This window comes from Pipra filicauda, unplaced genomic scaffold, assembly GCF_003945595.2.
Source record: "Pipra filicauda isolate LSUMZ 115617 unplaced genomic scaffold, ASM394559v2 scaffold293_size922472_pilon, whole genome shotgun sequence".
NCBI classification, from domain to species: domain Eukaryota; kingdom Metazoa; phylum Chordata; class Aves; order Passeriformes; family Pipridae; genus Pipra; species Pipra filicauda.
The window spans coordinates 38563-61867 of NW_024104413.1; the positions used below are offsets into that span (position 1 = coordinate 38563).

Below are 23305 nucleotides of genomic sequence, written 5' to 3' on the forward strand. Positions count from 1 at the left end.
AATAGAGAAGTTGATTTGATTTTTTTTAAGTTAAGATTCCTCTCCATCCAATGAGGAAAGAAAATTTGAAATACCTGATAAATAAACTTGCAGATATTTTTTTTTAATCTATTAAAGCCCATTCCTGTATTTTCTTCATAAAATTTACTCAGCTTGTGTCCATGGTATTCTTGCCCAAATTTCAAGCTGTTCTATGCAAATATTAAACCCACTCTGTCACCCCATTTGTCCAGTCTTAATAAGCCTCCTTTGTCTCAGAACAGCAAACCTAAGAGCTTAAAAAACTAATCCCCTCAATCAGGGAAATGATGACTTCTGCAACCAGGTAGGTATTTATAAAACACTTTTACTACTTCCCCATTTTTCCATTCCCATCTCTTTAGAGTCCTTGTATTACTGTGGTACAAAATTAAGAGGGTCAGGTCAGACCATGCCAGCTCATTGTCTCACACATAATGGTTCCAGCCAACACCCTCACTTTAGACATTTCTCTTTCTGTCAAGCCTCCCATCCCTTCACTATTACATCAGACCATCTTCCAGTAATTCAGTCAAACTCTCTCTTCCTCTGCCAATTTCTCTTTGTACTTTCCACAAGTCATTTTGGTGTCCTGTGTGCTGCTGTAGACTGCAGGAAAAATGCACTAACAACACAGGAAAAGAGTCTCTCATTCCTTATTTCTGTGGCAATTTCAGATAGACACCAGCTGAGCCCCAGTAGGGTTCTGTAACACACTGGTTTTTCAACTTTTTTCAAATTCTAATCCATCAAAACATTTGTCTTTAGAGACCAAATACTGTGAATTAAAACCTGATAATGGGCTTGACAACCAAATGTACGTTGTGAGTTTCTCAGAAGCAGCTTAAATTTCTTCCAGTGGGTCTGTGGATCACAAGCAGAGACCTTTTTGAGGTGGGGGGCTACTCAGTTGCTCTGTGTGTACAATACATGTGTGGTCTGGTTGGTGCCCCAGAGATTTGAAAGGAAAAAAAAAAAGAATGTTCAGTGGAGACAAATCTTCAGAATACAGAACAAAATATGTAACTAAAGTCATGTCTCCAACTCCAAGAGCATTCCATTATATTTTAAGTCCCTAACTCAAATTTTGAAAACAGAAAAGGCTCTTAATGAAATGTGCTCTTTAAATTGACTCTCACACAGAGATTAATAGTTTTACTGGAAACCAAATAAAAAGTCTGGCATGTGTGAGTCCAGAAGAATGGACGTTTGACTAGCTTTCAGGTACCTTTTATCAGTTTTACTAATGAACATCAAGTAATCATAACAAACTTCAATACCAGTTCCACATTCGTGTTAAGCAATCATTAAAGGCAGGTTTTAATGTTTCTGTTTTAAAAGGTTATAAGAAAAAAATATTTACATAATTAAATTTGCTACTTTAAATTATCTTGCCCTTTCCTCAGTGGCAGTGATCGCTGTCAACCCCACAACATTGCATATTACAACATAATAAGCAGAGAGGAGGTTAGTAAAAAGAGCCCATGTTTTGTTTTTTAACCCATTACAAAATTATAACATCCTAAAGAGAGTTAAAAACAATTTCATTTACAGAAAAAAATAAAAAAGTGTCCCCACAGGTATAAAGAAATCCTTTCAGTAAAGACAACGCACTTTTCAAAATATAGTTACAAAATTTTGGCATAGGTTCATGCCAAGAAACTGTATGAAGAAGATGTGTAAGATGGGTAGAAAAAAGAAGAATGGGGCACTACAGTTTGTCACAGGATTAAGCTAAATGTCAGAATTCTCTTTATACAGAAATACAGAAAGATATTCTACAGAGCCAGACAGTAAAGAGCAATTCCTAATAGCTGGCCACAGTGCACTGAATTCCTTTTTTTTTTTCTTAGCAGTTGCTTGAGAGATACATTAGGTAATAGCACTGCCATGCTGCTGGATAGTACCAGAATTATTAAATTCATCAGTACGGCAATTTTAAAGTTAAGAAAACTGCTAATAAAGATCCTAATTAACAAAAAGAGTTTTACCAGGAACATACAAAGTCAAGTTACACTAATGCCATAGGTATTATCTCTGTGCTTTAAAATCCTTTTAGTATTCCTAGATTCATTCCACTGAGAAAAAATTAATCAAGATAAATCAAATACATACAGAAACACACTCACTCAAATGGCACTCATTGCTTTTTGTACAATTAAGCTTTAGTGAAAATATACATCTTAAAACAAATGAAGTACAAATGTACAAAAATCCTTGAACTCAGATAAAAAATATATATAATACAATTTGCTACAGAGATATAAAACATTTAACGTTTGCTCATCCTTTCTGATGAGAGTAAAATGATTTAAAGTCTGGAGGACTCCTGCTCATCATCACTGCAATCAGATTTAAAACAGACCTGCAAGAGAAGACAAACAGAACTCAGCTGCAGAACCGACACAATTGTTTATTTATGTGTTTTATGGGCAACAGAAAGGCTGGAAGGGTGGCTCTTTCTCCAGCACATTTTATTCCATACTAACTAAATGCTTTAAGAAAAATCAAAGGAAGCCACAATCCAACCCCAAATCTCAAGTCATTAAAGTTTCATTTAACCTTAAGTTCTTTCCTCCTTTTAATTTCACAAGACAACTAACTGCAGTCTTATTACTTCAAAACCAACTGAAAACTCTCAAACCATATTCATTTTTTTAGGACTCTTTCTCAATACATAGAAACATATTTTGGGACAGTATGAATCCTGCTGATTTGGCTGGAAAAGACTACAGTAAGACACAAGCTTTATCTTTAGCTGAGATTATTAGTACACTCAACCATCCCTATTCCACCTACTGTAAGTGGGAGAAAAGTGAATTTGAAAAGGTAAACTAAAAATGATGGTACTATTATACATTCCATTAGCATTGTATCATTTTAGAAAGGTGAATTGCCAGCTGAAGACAAAAAATTTCTTCATACAATTTTAATACATGGCCCTGCTGTGGCTACTTAACGATACACTCTGAGCTATTTTAAAATTCCATTTCTGCTTGAAAGCAAAAGTAATTTCTACCAAAGTGTTCGCTACTGGAATATATTCATAGTTCTCAAGGTAATTCCACTCTAAGTGCAGGCACACTGAGCAAGCAGAATTGGGTATAACATCTTCAACTGCAAACCTTTTCAAATAGCCTTTTTCTTATATCCTATAGGCAAACACAATGCATTGTGTCTTTTAGGTGATAAATACTGACTTCTCTGAATGTTTACTAAAGAGTAGAAGTCAGGTGTGTAAGAAAAGGCTGTGCATTATCAGCTATGTGAAGATACGTTGTTGTTTTGTGAAGATACATTGTTTTTTTGCTAAAGGCATTAAACTACTGCAGCTATTTTAACATTTGTTTCATGGTGCTTCTTCGCACTCATTCATTTTGAAGATATTTCTACTTATTTACTTTTTTATTGGATATATACTTATTTTTGCTAAGTTACTTATATATGGTTTTACAGAGGGTCTCAATTACCTCTGAAGACATCTCTCCAGAAGTTTTAATTAAAAACTGGCAAAATACATAAGGAGCAAGCCCCAAATTAACCTCTTTAGTAAAGAAAGATCTGTAGCACAGCTTTTAACAGCACCCACTACCTTTCTCCCAGGCAACTAAAGGAAGGCAGAACGCTGATAGAGGAAAACCTCCTGGAGTTAGAGGGATTGCCACAGTTTCTGAAACGCAGTGGAGGGGAAACCATAACAAACCAGATTTCATTAGTTTCAGTATTCAGCAAACAACTTGTTTTTCTTATCATAAAATAATATAAACAACCGGAATGGAAGTTAAGGTCTTGCTATTCATTTTCTTATGAAAGAAAAGAAATAACCTTACCTCTCCACTAAAAAGTCTGTGAAAGAAGCCTCTCTTTGGTTTAGGAGACCTCTCTCTGTCTGGTGACACAGTACCATCGGTTTCATACGCATTGATATCTTCAAAGCATCCCGTTTCAATCATCTTTGAAACATATGAAATATAAACAAAATGTCCACACAAGCCTCTCAAACAAGTTCCATGTATTATCTATTTACTCTGGCTGGATACTCTTTAATTCATCAGCCAAACTACAGCACTCACAGAGCTCCACAAAGGAGGCATGAAGCCAACACGGGCTCTCCCTGTGCACTCAACAAACTGATGAGTAGCAGTGAGAGACTATCACACAGGGAAGTACTCAGGTGCTCTCTTGTTTTGGTTGCATTCTTGCCTTTCTTCTGTCTATGATGCAATAAGCAGAAGTTTTTAGAACCACAAACTGATTTTCCTTTCATGCATTCTGCTCATGTCAGAGCAATCTAGCCTAACACATGTAATATCTCTATACCCTGAACTGAACTTAATTAATAAACATGACACAGGGAAAAAAAAATAGGTATAATGAAGATGGGTCTCTGGAGAGAAGAAAGGGATTTTGAAATAATCTTTGTCTGTATACACAGAAAATAAAAGAAATAAACCCACAATCACTGGGTGCAGAAAGGACAGCAGGTGAATGCCAAAATGTAACCAACAGGTAGGGTCAGAAGTACCATGCTGTACTAGATGTGGCTAATGCCCACATCTAGTTGGCATTTGTCTGTGAATGCCACTGGTACACATCTGTCACAACAGCACGGAGCCAGATGAATACACCTTGTAGAAGAGAGAGAGGGTATAAAGAGGAATAGGAAGAAATGCACTCTGCTTTTAGTACAAACCATGACATTAATACAGCCATGGGAGGGCAAATGGAATTCTTAAAAGACCAAGCGCAAAGATTTGGGGGAAGGTTCAGTAACATGAATTAAAATAAAAAATAAGCACGAATGTACTATGAAGTCTGCACAGTTATTCCTTGAAGAGAAGGAATTGCCATCACCAGAATTCCACAACTATTTCCAACTTTACCCCGCTATGCTGGGTCATTAAGCTGCAGTGCATTTTTTCATGACTAGATCATATTCTGAAGTTCAGAATTACAACATAGCATAGGAAATATCTATTCCTCCAAGGTTCATTTCTTCTTAGTGAAGACTTTCTATGTCAAATGACACCTTTTCAAATCTCCTTCTTAATGTAACACAAAAAAGCAAAAGGAAAACAAAAGGGAATGTACTTTTTTCTCCAAATTGTTTGAGAAATTGCTCATCTTTTGTGTTCAAGCTTTAAATAAAACCAATCATACTGGGAAAGAAACTACGCCTCTAGAATTCAAGACAGTACTAATTTCAACTAACACCTTATAATAGGGGGAAGGCAGTCGTAACAACTGTGATTTTAAAGATTTGTTACTGAGTGCTCTTGCTGAAATGGTAGAGAGGATTTGAACTGCATGAAGAGGTAGTAAAATTCTAGTATTCTATGCAGAATACTTGAATAGTCATTCACTAGGCACATGAAAAAGCTCTAAGAGAAAAGTCTGACTCAACTGATATTCGGTTGTTTGTTTTGAAACCTTGGAAAAGGTGAGTCTGCAATTCTGTATTACTGTGTCACTTGAATCCCCTATTGATACACAGGCACTATATACAAAAAACTTGCACTGTGCCTATTTGCTTTTGAACACTTGGAATAGCATTCCATCTCTCTCCTGTGAACAGCAATACTGAATAACATGTGATAGAAGAACAAGGAAAAGGTGGTCCTGCTGAAGTTAAACACTGTTCTGAACACTGTATCTATGATGACATGATGTCAGACTCTATGAAAATTTACCATAGACCTCAGTTTTTAGCAAGCTGCTTATGTTTTGGGAAAAACTTTCTTTCTGAAGTCTTTAAGCAAGGAAGTCTAAAGCAGAAACTTCTTTACATCTTAGAGAGAAAATCAATACTAATTATATCCTTTATTAAATCCTCTATATTGCTGTACTAAGGAAAATAATCTTTTAAGAAATATACATTACCTCATTTTGCCAAGGGATGGAGACACAACCCGTAACAAACTTGGAATAGAAGTCATCATCTGTAGTATCCAGGTTCACTCCTTTTACTGTTGAGAACTGCTCTATGTCCAGGACATCTTTACAATATACAGCACGTGGCTGCAGTACAAGACAAGATTGATTCATTAAAGTTTTGGGGTTGGGTATTTTTTAGTTGGTTTTTGTTTCTCTATATGAGCAAAAAGGGAGTGAAATACCTGCAATTTTATATTTCACAGTGTTGATCACCAAATTACACTATGCTACAAAACAGAAATATGAAAACTTAAAAGAATCTCATGACAAGGCACCTGAACAATTTCATCCATCCAGCAAGTAACAGAAAGGAAGTATCAAAACCTTCCCTGGATTTCTTAATGGTTGTCATAGTTCACTCATCTTCTGTCACCCTCCTTTCAACTCCAGAGTATTTTCTTCAAACATATTTCTCATTTGTTCTGCATCTGAGCTATGGAAGTGGACTTTTAAGGACTAAGAAATCAGCTGCAAAGCTCCCTAGAGAAATGCCACTATTGTAAATAACTTTGTGATCTCAGATGAAACGATACAAAAAAATTAGCTCTTAATAGCTACAATGGCATTCTCCTGCCAATTTAACTAATTTTAAAGGTTTCTCTGGGATCATATCATTGCTGACATAGAATTATGACAGTTCTTGCCTTTTTAGATACTAATCAAATCTGTCTCACCTACTTACATCTGGCAAGAATGGAGGTTCTAACATGTTTGCTTCCAGCCTCTTGAAGTTAATGTTCCTGAAAATAGGATGTTGCTTTACAACAGCAGCTCCATCTTCAGTGCAACCCAGTCGCTCCCCTGGATTTTTAGCAAGTAACTGCAAAGACATGGGGAAAAAAAGCTGATACATGATATAATCCCACAATTAAAAAAATTCTACATACAATGTCTTTCAATAAGTTTATTTTGCTACTTGGCCTTTTATTAGATAAAATTTATCAAGTATCAAAACAAACTGGAAATCCAAATGACAACATTCTGGGAACAAATATATTTTCAGTAGAAAAAAGAATCCCTGAAAGCAGACCATTTGAAGATTATACCCAAAGTTATATGAGAATATTTTAATTGATGCTATGCTGAATAGATTTTACAGTACAGATGCTGCAGTAGACTTTTCTTTCAGGAAATACAGACTAACTTTTTTCCAATGGGCTTAAGTAATGCACATGTTTTGCATAAACTAGTACAGAAAGCTTTCTGTATAAATTTAAGATCAGGCAAGACAAAAAAAAGCTCTTGTTTTGTAGATACTCTTTTAGGTGACCAAACTAGTGTACTACTCTGCCACTTCTTCCCACGCTGTATCCAAGCTGAGCTGTTGTACTCCATCTATAATTACATGTGGTCCTAACAGTACTGGACCATTTCAATCATGTGATGAAAAATCAATTTATGCAGCTTTCCCTTCTGAATGAAGACATTAAAACACTGTAGTCGATCTCTTTAAAAGGATTAGAAATTTAATTTTCAAACCTCTACATCTCTTCACCCACCATCCTGCAGATGGATTTTGCCTCCTCTGAGAACTTGTCTGAATACGTTTCCTGGTCTTCCTTTACTCTCCGGTCAATCTCATCCCGTTTGACCCTTTCCTTATGCTTCCTGAATGGAGACTGTCCTTCAATCATTTCATAAATCAAGCAGCCAAGACCCCACCAATCCGGACTGAATGTATACTTTTCATTTTTGAGCACTTCTGGAGCTACAAAACAAAACCAAACACACATCCATGACATTTCACTTTAAATTGACTAATAAAATATTGGAAAAACTCTCAGTTACCCTTCTGGTTCTGTGCAGAGATGTTTGTGTAGCTTCTCTGCACTTTGAAGAAATGTTAATTTCTACAGTAAGGACTCTGTCTGTATCCAAGAGAACTAAAATTCTTTAATGCTTAAGTCCAGTATTGTTTACAAACTAAGAATAAGTTTTTCCAAAGCTTGGAAAGAAATGTACTGTCACAGTAATCCACCTGCTTACCCGTGATGCTAAATCTCTTTGAATCTCAGAAAAAAATTAGGTGCTTTCTTGAAGTTCTACCTAAAGCTAGAATTTTCAGTTAAGTTTTCAAGTTTATCAGTAGGCTTAAAATTGACTACTAACATCTACTACTTTCTTCTTCTCATAACATGTCTAGTAAGTAATCCAGGCCAAACACAGTTCTCTGGACAAGTCATTCTTATATTGACAGGAGCAAATTTTCTGGTAAAATGTAACAAGCAAAGGATACTTTACATACCCATGTAACCCACGGTCCCAACTCGACCTCTGACCGTTTCTCCTTCTGGAATCTGCACAGCTAATCCAAGATCTGAAATTCTGATATGCCCTATTTATGTTAAAATAAATTATAAATAGTCAGCAAATAATACAGGGTCATCACTGAAAAAAATTCCGTACAACACTTCATAAAAAAACCCACCCCAAAATATCAAAAACATTCATATACTCATGTAGAAAGGAGTGATTTTTTATTATTATTCAGCTCCTCCTTAAATATGCAAAGAAAAAGAGGCATAGATCTAACTGATTTCCTGAAGATCACACACAAAAAATTTGCTGTTGAGCACTCTAATTCCTAGCTTTGGCATAGGCTGCTGCTCTAGGACAAACAGAAATGATGACTGCTCGTTTCAGATTCTGTATCTATGCATCAGACACTTGTATTTTTCCATTCCGTACTCCCACCACAAAAACTTAGCTGACTTCCTAATGAAAGCTTCAAAATTTACTTAACTTACTCCAAATGTGAGAAGACTGTAGCCTGTACTGACACCCAGCTTTCCTCTCACAGAGTACTCTAATAATGCCAAGCATGAGTACTCGGAATTGCTATTCCCACTCCCACCCCAAAACAAAAGCAACTGAGTCAATAACCTACTTAGAATTATTTATATGTACATGTCAGTTCAATAGTAGGATTTCCCCTTCTCATGAATCACTCCTAAGTAGATAACAGCTTCTACCTCACTTTATCAGCCAAACTTCTCAAGCTGATTACTGTCTCTATCAGTCATACATTTACACCAGCACCTACGATGTAGAAATCACGTGGTGGAAGACTGATTTCTCATGACCAGCACTGTTCAGATGGGGAACCAGGCCAAAAAGGGCAATGGGAATAAATTCACCCCACCCGCCCTCAAATTCCCATGGACAGATACCATTCTTTCTTGGACAGACTCAGGAACTGTTTCAACCACATTTAAGACACTTCAAGGTAAGACATTTTACTGTAAAAATGCATAAGGTACTTCCTTAATAAAAATATACAAGTTTAGACAGAAGAAAGGACAATTATATTTTCAATTTTAAAGGAAAATATTGCCAATCATCTATAGAAGAAAAAAAGTTCCATTGGGGAAAAAGAAAAAAACCCCACACATTTATACTACTGGTTATAACAGACAGGGACACTGTCATTTACAGAAATACCCAAATTTATGGAATGATTCAGGCTGGAAAGGACTTCAGAAGGTCTCTAGTACAACATTCTGAGCAAGCAGCCAGCCCAAAGCATGCAAGGCTTTTTAAATTCTTGTTTAGAGTGGACAGTGCGTCACCTCTCTGGGCAGCCTATTCCAATGCCCAAGTGTCTTTGTGCATACATGCTCTGGAATTCAAAAATCTCTATAGCATCAATATTAGTTAGCATATTAATTTCTGATTTACACATGACAGATAATCAAGAGATGGAGAGAGAGAGAGTAGAGAAAGTCAAGTGTCACTCTGTACACTGGTTGGAAATAACTCAACGCTCCGGAGCACCAAATGCTATTTTAAATACATTCAGATGCTCTTCTGTTCTCTGACATCTGATGAACCCCTTCTCAAGTGCATGATCTGAGCTCCTGAAGCGATTTTCTAATTAGTCTCCTCTGCTCCCTGGAACTGGATCAAAATATCCCTGGCAGAGAGAGAGCATTCTAATGCAGTCCTGCAAGGCTACATTTTTCCTCAAAGAAGCCGTCAGCTTTTGCAAGACAATACTGGAGAGAAAAATTAAAGAATGTATTTGATGTCTAGCAAAGCTTTAGGTCTTGGAAAGTGACTTCTCCCAAGCATCATCTTTCTTGAAATTTATCAGTCAGAACATGCTGACTTTAAAAAAAATATACTGTGTTAATGACTTCAAAAACGGTTTTTCCTTAACTAAAATGCTCAGCAGTTACAAGAACAAACTTGTAATATTCACTCACAGCTTAGGAGAGAATTGCTGCACATGTTCTACAGTCAATTCAAAAGATTCTGGTAATGACTTGCATACAAAGTCATTAAAGAAGATTAATTTGGCTTCTGAAAAACAAAAGACTACAAACATTTCTTCATATTGTTTGTACTTTCTTGATTCTTTCCAGCCACGTAAGCACTAGTGACCATGAGAACTCTTTTAGTTGAAATCTTACAACAGAAATGCTTCAGATTTCTTTTCTTCTTATTGACTAAACATTCTGGTTTACTAAGTAAAGTTCTGGCTCCACATCTAACAAATTGTGTTTCCATAGTTGAAGAAAAGACAAACAAAACAAATCCATGTAAAAGTTTTAGCCATCTTAAATCAAGTGAAGGAAGGAGAAAGAGGAGCAAAAGGGAAAAAGTAGCCATTTTTTAACCCTTCAAACATCATCATCGTTGATCTCCAAAGTCCCAGTTTTTTCCCCTGTCTTCTAAAAAGCAAGGGAAGTTTTTTCATTGCTAATTAAAGTTAAGATTTAACAATTAGGTTCCTTTCGTCATGAGGAAATCCCTTTGATTTCTGGCACAGTATTAATTAGAGGTGTAAATCTTTATTTCAAAATTAATTTTAATTTTTACGTACCACAGTCATCAAGAAGTATATTCTCAGGCTTCAAGTCTCTACAAATCAAACAACAGAAATGTGAATTAAACAAAGGCAAAATTATTTGTCATCAAGTACCACAGAGGCAACATAAGATTTCTTGGTTCTGATTGAAGCAACTTTTCCACCCACATACAAAAAAGAGTTGTGAAGTTGATGGCCTGTAATACAAATAGTTTAATCAGAGAACTCCAGATCCACTTTCCCCCAACTCTCTAATCCATTTACATTAACAAAAGCAATTTGTACTCCACGGATAAGAAACTTTCTCCACACAACTCTGAATCCTGATATGAAGGAACCACCAACTTACACCCAAATTTGTGCTCACAGGTGAAAGATATTTCTCCTCAGAATATCAGCAATATAACTCTCAAATTATAAAACACAGGTGTTTGCTGCAGTTTGATGCTGACCACTTGCTATATTCCACCCCAGGGTGTCAGAATATCAACAAAAACTCATATTCTCAAGACTAAGCACATTCATTCAAACTCCACTCCTTTAATTTGGATATGCAATTTCTAAAGGCTGGATCACTGCATCTAGCTAGGATTCTTTGCAATCAAATTTCTAGGAGTCTCTATCACTTTTCTGTAAACATCAAGTTTCAAAAGCAACATTTTTTAGCTATTAAATGCTAGCAAAACTCAGGAAATAGTAAAAGAGCAATTAATTCAGTATTGGAGTTCTGCATCTTCTTGTGCATTTGTACTTTCAGAACAAAAGAAGAAACTCAATGGGATGTTTGGATTCCCCCACACACAAGGAAAATTTGGGGAATCATTGAAGCTGAATCAGAAGCTGTTCAGAGGTTACTTATAGGATTTATCTTCTAGCAGATTCTATTGAGAATTTATATACATACATACATATATAGGCATGAAATATATGCATAAAATATATAATGCACATTATCAATTATAATAATGTAGATAATCAGTTATAATGTATACTGTTAATGTATACTATATATACATACTTGTCCATCAGAAAGTATATGACTGCAATATAGTCTCTTAGATTTATTCCATCATAAATATCATAAAGCCAGAAATAGACAAGTAAAAACCAGTACTTGGCTAAAAAGTCAGTTATTATTGAAATAGATTATTAAAAACAATATGTACATATATGGGTATGCATATGACTGTGACAAGAACAGTTAATCTATACAAGCAGAAAAGACTGAATAATGTAAAAGCAGCAATTTTAGCAAGAATGACTCTAGAACTGACATTCTAAATGAGAGCAAAATGCACACACATACGACTTGTTCACCAAGAAATCTATATAATTTTTTCCCTTTTGTTCTGAAATATGTGTATTCATGTTAAAGTTTCATTATCTTATTAGATTAACTGTACACGGAAGTCAGAAAGATACTCTGTTTCTAATGCTTTTAAGTCTGGACAAACCTCATAATGTTAATAATTTGACGTTAGATACGATATTACAATATCAGAGAAATCAGGATAGATCAGAGTTTAAAAAACCCAAACAATTAAAAACTCCACATCAGTATCAAAAAAGCAGAACAAAATTCAGCTCAAACTTTAGGTAGAAACACATCGACTTTAAAGCACAAAATATATGCTCAATTTAACTCAAGTAAACAAGTTTAAAGACTTCCATCTCCAAAACGGCCGATTAAAGCCCAACCTAAAACCTAATACTTAATAGCAACATCTTCTGCTTAATAGAAGCTTATTCTGGTCTGACATGATTTTGGTTAGTCCATAGTAAAACTCATTTCCAGCCAAAATTCCATCTCTTTAATGCTATTAGTTTCTTGACCTAGCAGCACAAAGAAGTCAGCTTTTGGAAGCATTCAGCTACAAGTCCTAGTCCTGGGATGCCAGATTTGGGGTATCAGCCTTCTCCCTCTTCCCCTCCTACACCACAACAGAGGCTGAAATCTCACTTTCTGTTGGAATACACAGACACTCTGCACTGGATGACCAAGCTCAGAGTGAGAGGTGGCAATGTAATTCTATCAACAGAGGCAGCAGCTTTCCCTTATGAATCAGGGAAAGGCTGGATGACTGCAAAGCTCACAAAATTAAGAGGTTTATTAAAAAAGTTGAATAAAATTTTGTATTTTAATTTGGACTAGACAAGCACTAGTCTATTTATGCCATAGCTAACACCAGCCTTCCTACAGAGAAAATTTCTAGAGAGAAAGCCTTCCTGGATTTCACTGCACAGACATCTGCTCTGAGCAGAGGCACGAGGCAGGCAAGGAGCTGCTTGGGTTTATCCACTACAGCTTCAACAGGCCTTTGAGCCTGATCTTTACCTTCCAGGCAAATTCCGTGGCACTGTGGGTATGTACATGGGTTTGTGAGGAAAATCTAGGTATTCAAGCAACTTATCTGATAAAACCACTACTATCCTTTAGGAGATGGATAACTCCTGCAGGAAAACTCCAGCAATTAAGTCCCTTTTGGAAAGCAGGCACTTGTTCCTCACTCTGACTTATGTAAAACTGACTTAGCTCTAAGTATTACCAGACTTTAAATGTAGCAGACAGATGAGCAGCTCCACTGCTGCCTCTGTCAGTCTGTTTGCTTATTTTTCTAACGTCAGCACCATATGGGCACTCACAGATAGTTTCACAAGCTCCCATTGAACAAGCAAACCGGCTCAATTGCTGTCACAGGGCAGGGCAGGGCCCTCCTTCCAGCTCTACATCTGTTCTTTTAATCCAGTGGGAACCCCACTAATAAAATGGCTCAACTGAATCAAGGGTCCTACAAACAGTCCTAACACCACTGTTGGAAATACAATAACAACTGGGAAAAAGACACAAGAAGTACACAGAAGAAAACTGGTGTCAATGGAAAATTAGGGTATGTTTTTCCACTGTATGAGGTATTTTGCCACTGATGGCAGCCAATCCCAAATATAATACATTTATAATACATTTCAACATGACTGACCTACACTAAAACTGCCATTTCAGATGGACAGACACAAAAACCCATTCTCAAGAAAATATTTTACCACGGTATGTTACAGAATTAAAGTCCACCTTAACAGGTTAAGCTATTTGTCTAAAAAGAGTTAAAAATCTTTTAAAGCTAGAAAATAAACACAGTAAGAAATCTTGAGATATGGCAACAAGAAAAAGAACTATTTTTAATTTCAGAGGAACAGCAAAATAAGAAAAACTTTCCTTCTGTATTTTCTTGTCCTGGAGAATGTAAAATACTAGTTACCATAATTTTGAAAATTAAATCATGTAATCAATGAATATGTGCTTCATTATGTTCTCCCTTTCCACAACAGCATTAAGACTGGAGGTTGCCATCATAACTTCTTTAGTGAGAATAAAATAATTATGACAAATTTTCCCAGCCTTTTTGTTTTACTAAACATATCTAATCACTGTATTGCTGCTTAAATGTATTTCCATTAAGATGCAAGATAGAGAATTTTGATTGTGTAACACATCACTGTAATTGGTGACATTCTGAAGACTCCCAGGTATTATGATTAAATTTAAGACCTTCTTTTTCCTCTGAGTTTATAAATTCTTCAGTTTCCAACACAGTACAGGTAACTGCCTCTCAGTTCTTCATTAATCTTCAGTATGAGCAGAAGATTAAAAATAATGCTTCTAATTAAGAGACAATTTTACTCAGAACTGGTTGTGAAACCACTTTTTTCCATGCTCATAAATTTAAGCTAATGTGATTTCTTAATAATTGGAAACTGATTATATAATAGCACCAAACAGGGCAGAGATCTAGCCATCAAGACTGCTCCAGAAGAAAGCATGACCACTCCAAGATCTGGAATCAAAGACAGAAAACACTAGGATTTGACATATGTGTTTGAAGGTCTTCTTGTAGGCAAACAGCTAAAAAGTTGGGTTTAAACAGGAGGGCTGTGGTTTGGGGGGTTTTGTTTTGTTTGGGTTTTTTTGTTGTTGTTCCGTATTTTAAACAGTTTTGTTTTCACTTGGGCAATGTGAAATGACCTACTTGTAGCTGATCAGATCTTTCATATGTGCTTCCCTCCTACATCTATGCCAAAACACAGCGTGTGACACCGCATGATTGGCCAAATTCTCTAGGGAACCACATCCAACCACCAACAGAAGCCTGATTTACTCTGTGGCTCTGCTGCTTTCTGCTCTGTGTGTGTGTGTTGGTCTTCTGTACTGGGGAGGGAAAAGACTAAGACTCACTATATTAAGTTAGACTTTAGATCTTTGAAAGAATTGGTACTAGGTATTACAAAGTAGGAATATAAAGAAAGCATTCTTGGTCCACCATGAAGTTTGTTTTGCTTGTTCTGTAATATTGATGCATACCAGGGTTAAATGATGTATGTACAGAAAACAGCAGTAAGATCATACAATCTCAATTACAATGCAGAAAGCTTCTGATAGTTTAATTAATTCAAAAGCAATAATGTGTTTATTGGAGGAACCTGAAATAAAAACAGAAGAAGAAGTTTTTCATATGGACTATGACTATCATTTTACCCTCATGATCATAACATGCAATGCAGTCAGGGATTTCTATAGCCTTCTGTGAACTACTTTGGATTGGGCAGGAGTACAATCCCATATTCCTAAAACTTACTTAATTAAAAATTAATTTGCTTCATAAATCATAACGTATTTTCATTTTTCAAACAAACTTTGAATCAATTTTATAATATTTTAAAATGTATCAAGCATCCAGACCTAAATTAACAGTAAGAAGACAAATAAGATCAGTAATTCTGAAGGACATGCCATGAAAAGGACAAGAATTTTTTTTTGTTTCTTTTACTGTGAACTTGTTCTAGTGGAAAACAATTAATACATTCAGTGCTGAACAGACATGGAAAGGTACCAGTGACTTCAGATAATACTCACCTGTAAACAATTCTCTCCCTCTGCAAATCCTCCAGGCCACAGCACAGTTCTGCAGCATAGAAAATAGCCCTTTCTTCATCAAAGCCAGGATTTCCCATGTTATATATGTGAAACTTCAGATCCCCTCCATTCATTATGGTTAATACTAAACACAGGGCATCTTTCGTTTCGTACGTATAGGACAAACTAACCTAAAAATGGGGCAGGGCGAGAAGAGGACCATTAGTCATTCACAGACCTCAAAACAACTCACAGCTCTTTTTTTCAATACAATCAGTATGTGAATCCCTTTTTTAAAAGAAAAATAACAAAACAGGCAAGCAGAAAATCACTCCTGCAGAGAACTTGAAGACACAAAGGAATACAGACTAATTTGCCTGTATAGACAAACCCTACACCACCAGACAAAAACTTATGAAAATCTGTTTAGACACCATAGAGCTCCATCCAGAAAATAGTTATTGATGATGCCTCTCAGCTGCACATTACCTGTATTACTCTTTGTCCAGATAACATGCCCATTTACTTATTTTATCAGCACCTCAGGAATTTTGCATTGCCAAACCATCTTCCTGAACTTCTACGAACTCAAAATTGCCCTACATTAAAGAAACTCAAGAAATTATTTAAGATCAAATGTGTAGTTTCTATCTCTAACCTTCCAAGTGACTGCATATTTCCCTGATTGAAAACTTGTCAATAGTAAAGACTCAGTACAGCTCTTCATAGTCTTTCTTCTCCTTGTATTTGGAATGTGGTGCTGATAGGCAAGGAAGAACACCAGGATTTTTTTCAGGTTTTAGGTAAAAGTTTTTAAAGTGGATTTAAACTTTTAAAGTAAACTTGTGAATTCAAAAAACCCACCCCACTTTAACACAATGTAATATGTTACAAAATTTAACATATGGTGTTGAAGTTACAAATTCATTTTCAACAGAAAAGGCTCAGCTCTCTGATGATTATCTGGCAGGATCTTCAAAATTACCTACAAAGATAACCTAACTCGTACTAAGAGCAATGGAATTCAAACATATACTTAGCTTTCATTAGGTAAGCTAGCTGGGTTAAAATCAGTAGGATTTTTTTTTACTCAATAAATATATTTTTAAATGCAATACAAGTAAATAATGGCCCTAATTCAGCAATAGGTCCAAACTCTTCCTTTGGAAGCATAAATCAAATACTAATTAAGAAAACAAAATAAATACAGAAATCAGCTACTTGGGGCAAGGATTCCTATTAGGAGGTTTTCATTGATATGTCCAGCTATTAATGACTTTAGTTGTGACACAGGCATGACAAATTATCTACCTGCTCCCAACCCAGTATTACTGCAGATCCGAGATCCAGATCTTTCCTGTTGCACCAAAAAAACCCATTGAATAGCAAGTGGAAAATAACTCGTGCTCAATTCTATAAAGTTATCTCAATTTTGACTTTGATCAATTATTGATTTAGAGTATTTACATATGCTGAAAAAAATGTCATTCAAAAATAGAAGTTTCACTGTTATAGTAATTCATGGATCAATTCAGGTACTTTCTGGATTCAGTTTCAATCAATTCAAGGCCAGAAGCTTTGTGCAAAAATAACATTAGCATATTTACACAAAAGCATAATTTGCAATAGTTTAAAATATTAATGTATCTGGCCAGCAAGTTCTTAATTTTTCTTTTAGCTGGCAGTATTGTATGGGATTTTTTTTTAATACATAAAGTTTATCGGAAAATACATACATACATATTTTATACATATATCTTTATAAATAACTTTCACTATCCTCTGAAACAGGTACTTCAAAATCCTCTCTGATCAGCAATACAAAATTTATCAGTAAATGGATTTAAAACCAAAGCAGAATGCATTTTAAATTAACATTTAGATGACAACATTTTGATTAAAAAGTAAACATTACCTGGGGTAAATTTTACTTGGTATATCTTTGCTCATTATAAGTTATTTCACTGCTTAGTAACTAGAGCTACTAAGAGACCATAATACACATAATAGCATCAGGTTAAAGTATTAAAACTAAGATTTTCATTCCATGGAAGTTCTATTAAAAAGTTAATTGCTTCAAATCCAAGACACCTCTTTAAGTCTTAGCACACAGCAAAGCAATATAACCTGAATCAATATACAATTAAAATGTCATGTTTATCTCGGACTATATAAGCAATAGAGTAACAAATGCTACAAAAATACCCAGGGATATAAAAACTCAACTATTAAACAGAGGACAAAGTTTCAGTGGCATCAGCATGCTGAAATACACTTAATGTTCTGGCTGTGAGTGAGAAAAAAAGCAGGCAGACTAAAACCAATTCAGTATTGGATAAAAAAAGTCCTCTGAACAGAACTACCCAAAATAACACATAAAACATACTTATTATTGTATCGAGATTTTTCTCAACAGTCACACAATCTCTAAATCAATTAAAAAATGAGTCTTGTGCCCATAAGCTCCTGGAAGAAACTGAACGAAGTAAATAAAGAGAGACACATTTCTGAAAATAAGATCAGAAGTAGATACTTACTACAAACCTACTATTCACTTTTTCTAGAATTCTTTTTTCATTTAGAGCCATTGATTCTCCTTTCCTCTTCTTTATTCTCTTTTTTTCTAGCTTTTTACAAGCATACATTTTTCCTGTTGCCCGTACTTGACAGGCACACACCTGAAAAAGAAGGATAGTGTGTCAGATGCTAGGGATTTATTTAGAGTTTTTATTTTAAAGAATTTTTAAATAATTTCATTTTCTTTTCAAACTCTTTCATGCTCTCAGAAAATGATGGTCTGTAAGCATCAATAGAGAGCTTTCACTCATGAAACAACTTTAAAGGGTCACAAACATTGTAACAGAATAGAAAAAGTGATCATACAGAGGGAAACCCATTTCTGTTGGGGTTGAATAATTCAGTAAAACTGTGGATCTTGTGTAAGTGGAACAACTGACTGTGATAACAGTGTGTGTATAGACAAGCAGGACAGAGGACAAATATCCACATCATAATCAAACAGGTGAAAGATTATGGTAATTTAGTAACCCTACTTCCCCTTCAGTATAGGGTTCCGGTTAAAATACATAGGGGAGGAAAAACTTCCATTAATTATAAATAAAATTAATAAAATCTATAGATTTTATTTTATATAAAATATAAAATTATATATTCTATATAATTATTAAATACAAACTAAATTTTCACTGCCAAATGAAATTTCTAAATAGAAGCAACTGTTGTCAGTCAGTGGAAGTTTTCTCCAACTTTGTGCACAACCCACAATTCTGGAACTAACACATTAAAAGAAAACAGTTTGGATTGACAACAGTTTGCCAGGTGATGTGTCAAATGTAGGTTGATGGAGACAAGACTTAGCCTCTCCTCTGTATCAACCTTTCTTTTTTTCTTAAGAATTGCCTCACAGAAAGATACTTCTATACTCACCTCTCCAAATCCACCTTTGCCTAGGACTCGGTAATGCCTAAATGTGTGTTTGGTTACTGGTTGCCTGATGAACAGAAAGAAACAATTACTGCAACAGAAATTACAAACGTCAGTAATCCCCTCCCCATCCCGAGGTCTGTCTTGATTTTCTCCTTTCTGTTCTCTGACATATTTCTGAACAAATGTTGCCTTTGCCTCATGAAGACAGCACTGTAATAAGCTGAATTTCAAACGAAAGGGGTGCTCTGTTTAGAAACGTGGGCTCCCTCATGTGGTCACCAGATATTCCCAACAGCAGGAAGAAGAGCTGGTCAGCTTGGCCCTTTTTGTTTACAGTTAGAGCCTTATGTGTTCTCATCACAGACAATTTCTCATGTCCTGCTGCTCCCTTAGCTGCAGTAGGCCGACATGCATTGCAATCACATCATGCTTACAGTGCAGCATTTAAAAGGTAAGCCATTTCTCATTTTACCTTGCTTTTTCAAAAAAGAAAGAGTTGTGGTATGCAAGAGCAGTTCAAGAGCTGAACTGTTAAGGTGTTGATGTAGTGGAAGAGGAACATGTAACTGGAGGCAGTAGAGCTGTTAACCATTCTATGCTAAAACTCTCCCAAATGTGTCAGAGCAGGGCTATTCCATGGTAGTGGGTTTTTCTGTGTTCTGTTTTAAATGAGTATTCATTGTTAATGCAGGTTTTTTCTCAGGACAACGCATGGAGGTTCATTTAGTAGAGAATTTGAAGAACTTCCCTAGTTCTCTTACTGGCTTCTGCTACCAATTCAGTAAAATAAAGACATTGGGTAATTGGAATTTACAACAAAAATAATGCTCAAGCACCTTAATGTTTGAATATGTGATCACATTACCCAACAGGGCTGAACTGGAATCAATTTGTAGCAATCTCAGCCTTCTGAAAGAGTCTAGACACTTACTTAGTATTGATTTAAAAGCCCAAACTAGATTCCAAAATATTACATATATTTTGTTAAGATATATTACATATATCTTACCATCTTCTAATTACTAGATCTGTCTCTGAACTGCCCCAAAAAACTGATTAGTTACCCAAGCATCCAGTGGGTTATAAAACTAGATTAATCTGCTTATTAACCACCAATTAGACAAGGTTTGAAACTAAAGGATGGGAGCATTCCCAAGCAATATTGGTATTCCATTGCACACTTGACAGCCAAACATATATCTATATGATAATGAATTTCCATTTACCCAGTACAAATTTACCACTTAAACACTACCAGACAGATAGTTCCATTGGAGTACTGGTTCTCTTGCTGTCCCATCAACATCATCCTTTACATCTTGTCTTCCAGATCATAATTTCTTAGACAGGTAGAGTCATTCATTAGAGCTTTACAGCATTTCTAGCATAACAAGCAGAATTTGTCTCAAAGCAAAACTAAATTATAATGCAAACATTATAAATAAACTTACTTTTCCAGCCATTTCCACTGTAAGAAACGGGAAAAATACACACTTTCTTGGTAAGCTTCAAAAGGTCTTTTGCTTAGGTATTCATGGACAATTCTAGCAGGAAAATAAAGAGAAAAATAAAACCCATCTTATTCTGAAAAAAAAAAATGATGAAGCAGGAGATGCTATCAATCTACCAACATATATTCAAACCCACCCCAATATCAGCCTTTTGGCAGCTATTTTACGCAAGAATGACCTCACAAATATGATGTCTGAAAGTACCTAAAAGGTTTCACACATTCTTTGGAGAGCGGTAAATGAAATTTTATTCTAGGGTTGGAAATTGAAGTACTAAATGCCATATCCATACCTGAACACCAGGCACCTTATCATTCCCTTAAATGAAACACACCAAGATGGAGGTGGGGAGGAAAACAATTAATTCAAACTGTATAAAGGTATTTACCACAGAGAGGAAAGGGGATGACCTACATGAGATACTCCGTTTGAGACACGTTTCACTAGGTCTTCTCACACATCCCTTTCAATCTTTTAATCTCAGGTTGTTATAAAGCATGCTTAATTTTGTTGTCAGGGAGATGACCCAAGCAGTGACAAAACATGAAGCAATCCTTCAGACATGATCAAGCATGCCTTGAAGAACCAGAAATATGAGAAACATAAAGGCTTCAAAAGACATGTAACACTCGTAAACATGTACCATCCCTGCAAGAAAAGCCTCCCCTGCTACTACGGTGTGAAATCCCAGTCCACGACTTCAGAACAAAACCAAGTTGTATTCTTTACTGTTAACTATCACAAGAGATCCTCTAGTCAGCCATCTCAGTGGAACATAACTGTTGGCCTCAGTTCAGCCTGTTTTCAAGAACCTTAAACTGTGTAAAATTGTTTTCAGAAACTTTTCAAGTTCCAGTTTACAACTTCACATTTCAATGAGTACCTTCATCATGGAGAGAAGTCACTCAAAAGGTAAGAATATAATAAAGAAAAATACTATTTAACTTAACAGAATACCTGGTAGCAGACACCAGTGTGATTTTATGCAAAAATAGCATTAAAGAAAAAGCTCAGCAAAAGTCAAACATCTAAATCGCATCTGAAGGAAACCCATCTCTCTAATAAATCTGTTCCAAATTTCTTACCTATGCTCATTTCAGAGACCAAATACTTCTGGGTGTAACAACTTCATCTTTCATTTTTCTTAGAAACACACGAATTTCTCTTGTGATACTCAAACTTAGCACTAGGCATTTTTAACTTACCTAGTACAGTCCATAAAAAGATCCTTAGAAGGGTTCTTTTCTAGTCTTGCTTTACATTCATTTACTGTTTCCTGAGGTATTTCTGGCAAGTGTGCTGCAGACTTGACATAATAAAAAAGAAAGAAAAGCAACAATTACAGCAATTTTCTAAATCAATAGAAAAAGTTTTGTATTCAACATGAAATTAAATCTTTAACACAGGAAAAGACAAGGAATGATGTGGCTAACGAGAAAAATCAAGAAAGTCATATTTGAGCAAAGTTTTTATTTATTCCCTATTACAGAAAAATGTATTGAAAGCTATTCCAGCTATTTACTACTTCAGTATCTGGGGAAACAAACTTGGCAATAAGTCAAATTTCTTTTTCTTTCCATAAGTCTACCACCACAAAAACAAGTTATCTATTTCCCTTGGCAAGATGAAAAAAAGGAGAAAGAAACATAAACACAAGTTGGGAAACTATTTCAAACCAGACCAAACAAATGTGGGGGGGAGGGGTGATTTGCAAAAAACTGCACGTGACTTATGGTACTACCAAAGAAATTCTCGGCAGAGATGTAGCAAATTTAGATTTTATCTGCTTTTGAGGCATCTTCAAGATCTTCTTTTGTATAAGATGACCAGAGAAGCAGAAGGAGCACCTATTCATAGAAAGCAAATGTCTAATTATATACCCACAGAAAAGCTTCAGCTGGATACCAAAAAAGAGACTCTTAATAAACTCAAAAAATAAGCTATTAATGATCACCATGGAAAATAAAAAAACAGAATGCTCCAGAGCATTTCACTTTACAAAAACCTGCAGCAATTCTGCAAATATACAGCAAAGCAACCAAAGTCTGAAAAAAACTCAAGAATTTCTCATCTTCAGATCACAAAATTCTGAGTTAATTTGTTATTAATTTTTCTTTAGGTGTTAAATGGAGAATAAATGGCAGTCATAGTAGTCTTAAAAGCAGAGATCAGTCAAGTTTTCTGCTCAAGTTGATTGAGCAGAATTTTAGAGCACACCTCTCAGAAAGATAAAAATAGGACTAATGAAGTTTGAAAGTCAATTGACTAAAAAACAAGGCAAACATTTCAATCTATTTATCTGACATTTTTCAAAACGCTTGAGAAAATATTTTGTAATATAACATATTTACCCCATTAGTGAAGTACGTCTCTAAAACTTTGAGGCCACAGTCTATACGCTTTTCATCTGAAGATACCTCATATTCTGCCTAGGGGAATGGAATTGAAAATTAAATTATGTTCAGAGCTATTTGGCACTTAAATCTTTTACATGATGCTAGGTAAATTTTATCATCAATAACACAATACTCTTAATATAAAAGGAACTGAAGGCTCTCATTGTTTAAAATCTATTTAGATTTTTAGGCTATATAGTGAAACGTATGAAGAACAGTCTTAAGGAAAAAGAAAAGCACATGGAATTTAACCTTTGGAAAACATACAAGACCTAACAAT

General features: G+C 35.4%; 1 protein-coding gene across 4 annotated transcripts in view; it reads right to left on the bottom strand.

Moving 5' to 3' along the window:
- Window positions 1–330: 330 nt before the first annotated feature.
- Window positions 331–23305, bottom strand: part of GRK4 (G protein-coupled receptor kinase 4) — a 39071-nt gene continuing 16096 nt past the window's right edge. Inside the window, exons 4-16 of one of the 4 annotated variants that reach the window (XR_003539134.2) lie at window positions 22981–23058; window positions 21835–21935; window positions 20570–20662; window positions 19119–19182; window positions 18209–18349; window positions 15672–15862; window positions 10778–10815; window positions 8198–8287; window positions 7452–7660; window positions 6627–6772; window positions 5899–6036; window positions 3849–3971; window positions 331–2383 (exon numbers count right to left, since the gene is read on the bottom strand). Coding sequence is in view for 3 of the 4 variants with exons in the window: in XM_027712777.2 (XP_027568578.1) it covers window positions 2330–2383; window positions 3849–3971; window positions 5899–6036; window positions 6635–6772; window positions 7452–7660; window positions 8198–8287; window positions 10778–10815; window positions 15672–15862; window positions 18209–18349; window positions 19119–19182; window positions 20570–20662; window positions 21835–21935; window positions 22981–23058 (1458 nt within the window). In the remaining variant the exon portion in view is untranslated. The other 3 variants (XM_027712777.2, XM_039382994.1, XM_039382995.1) reach the window with 3 other exon arrangements.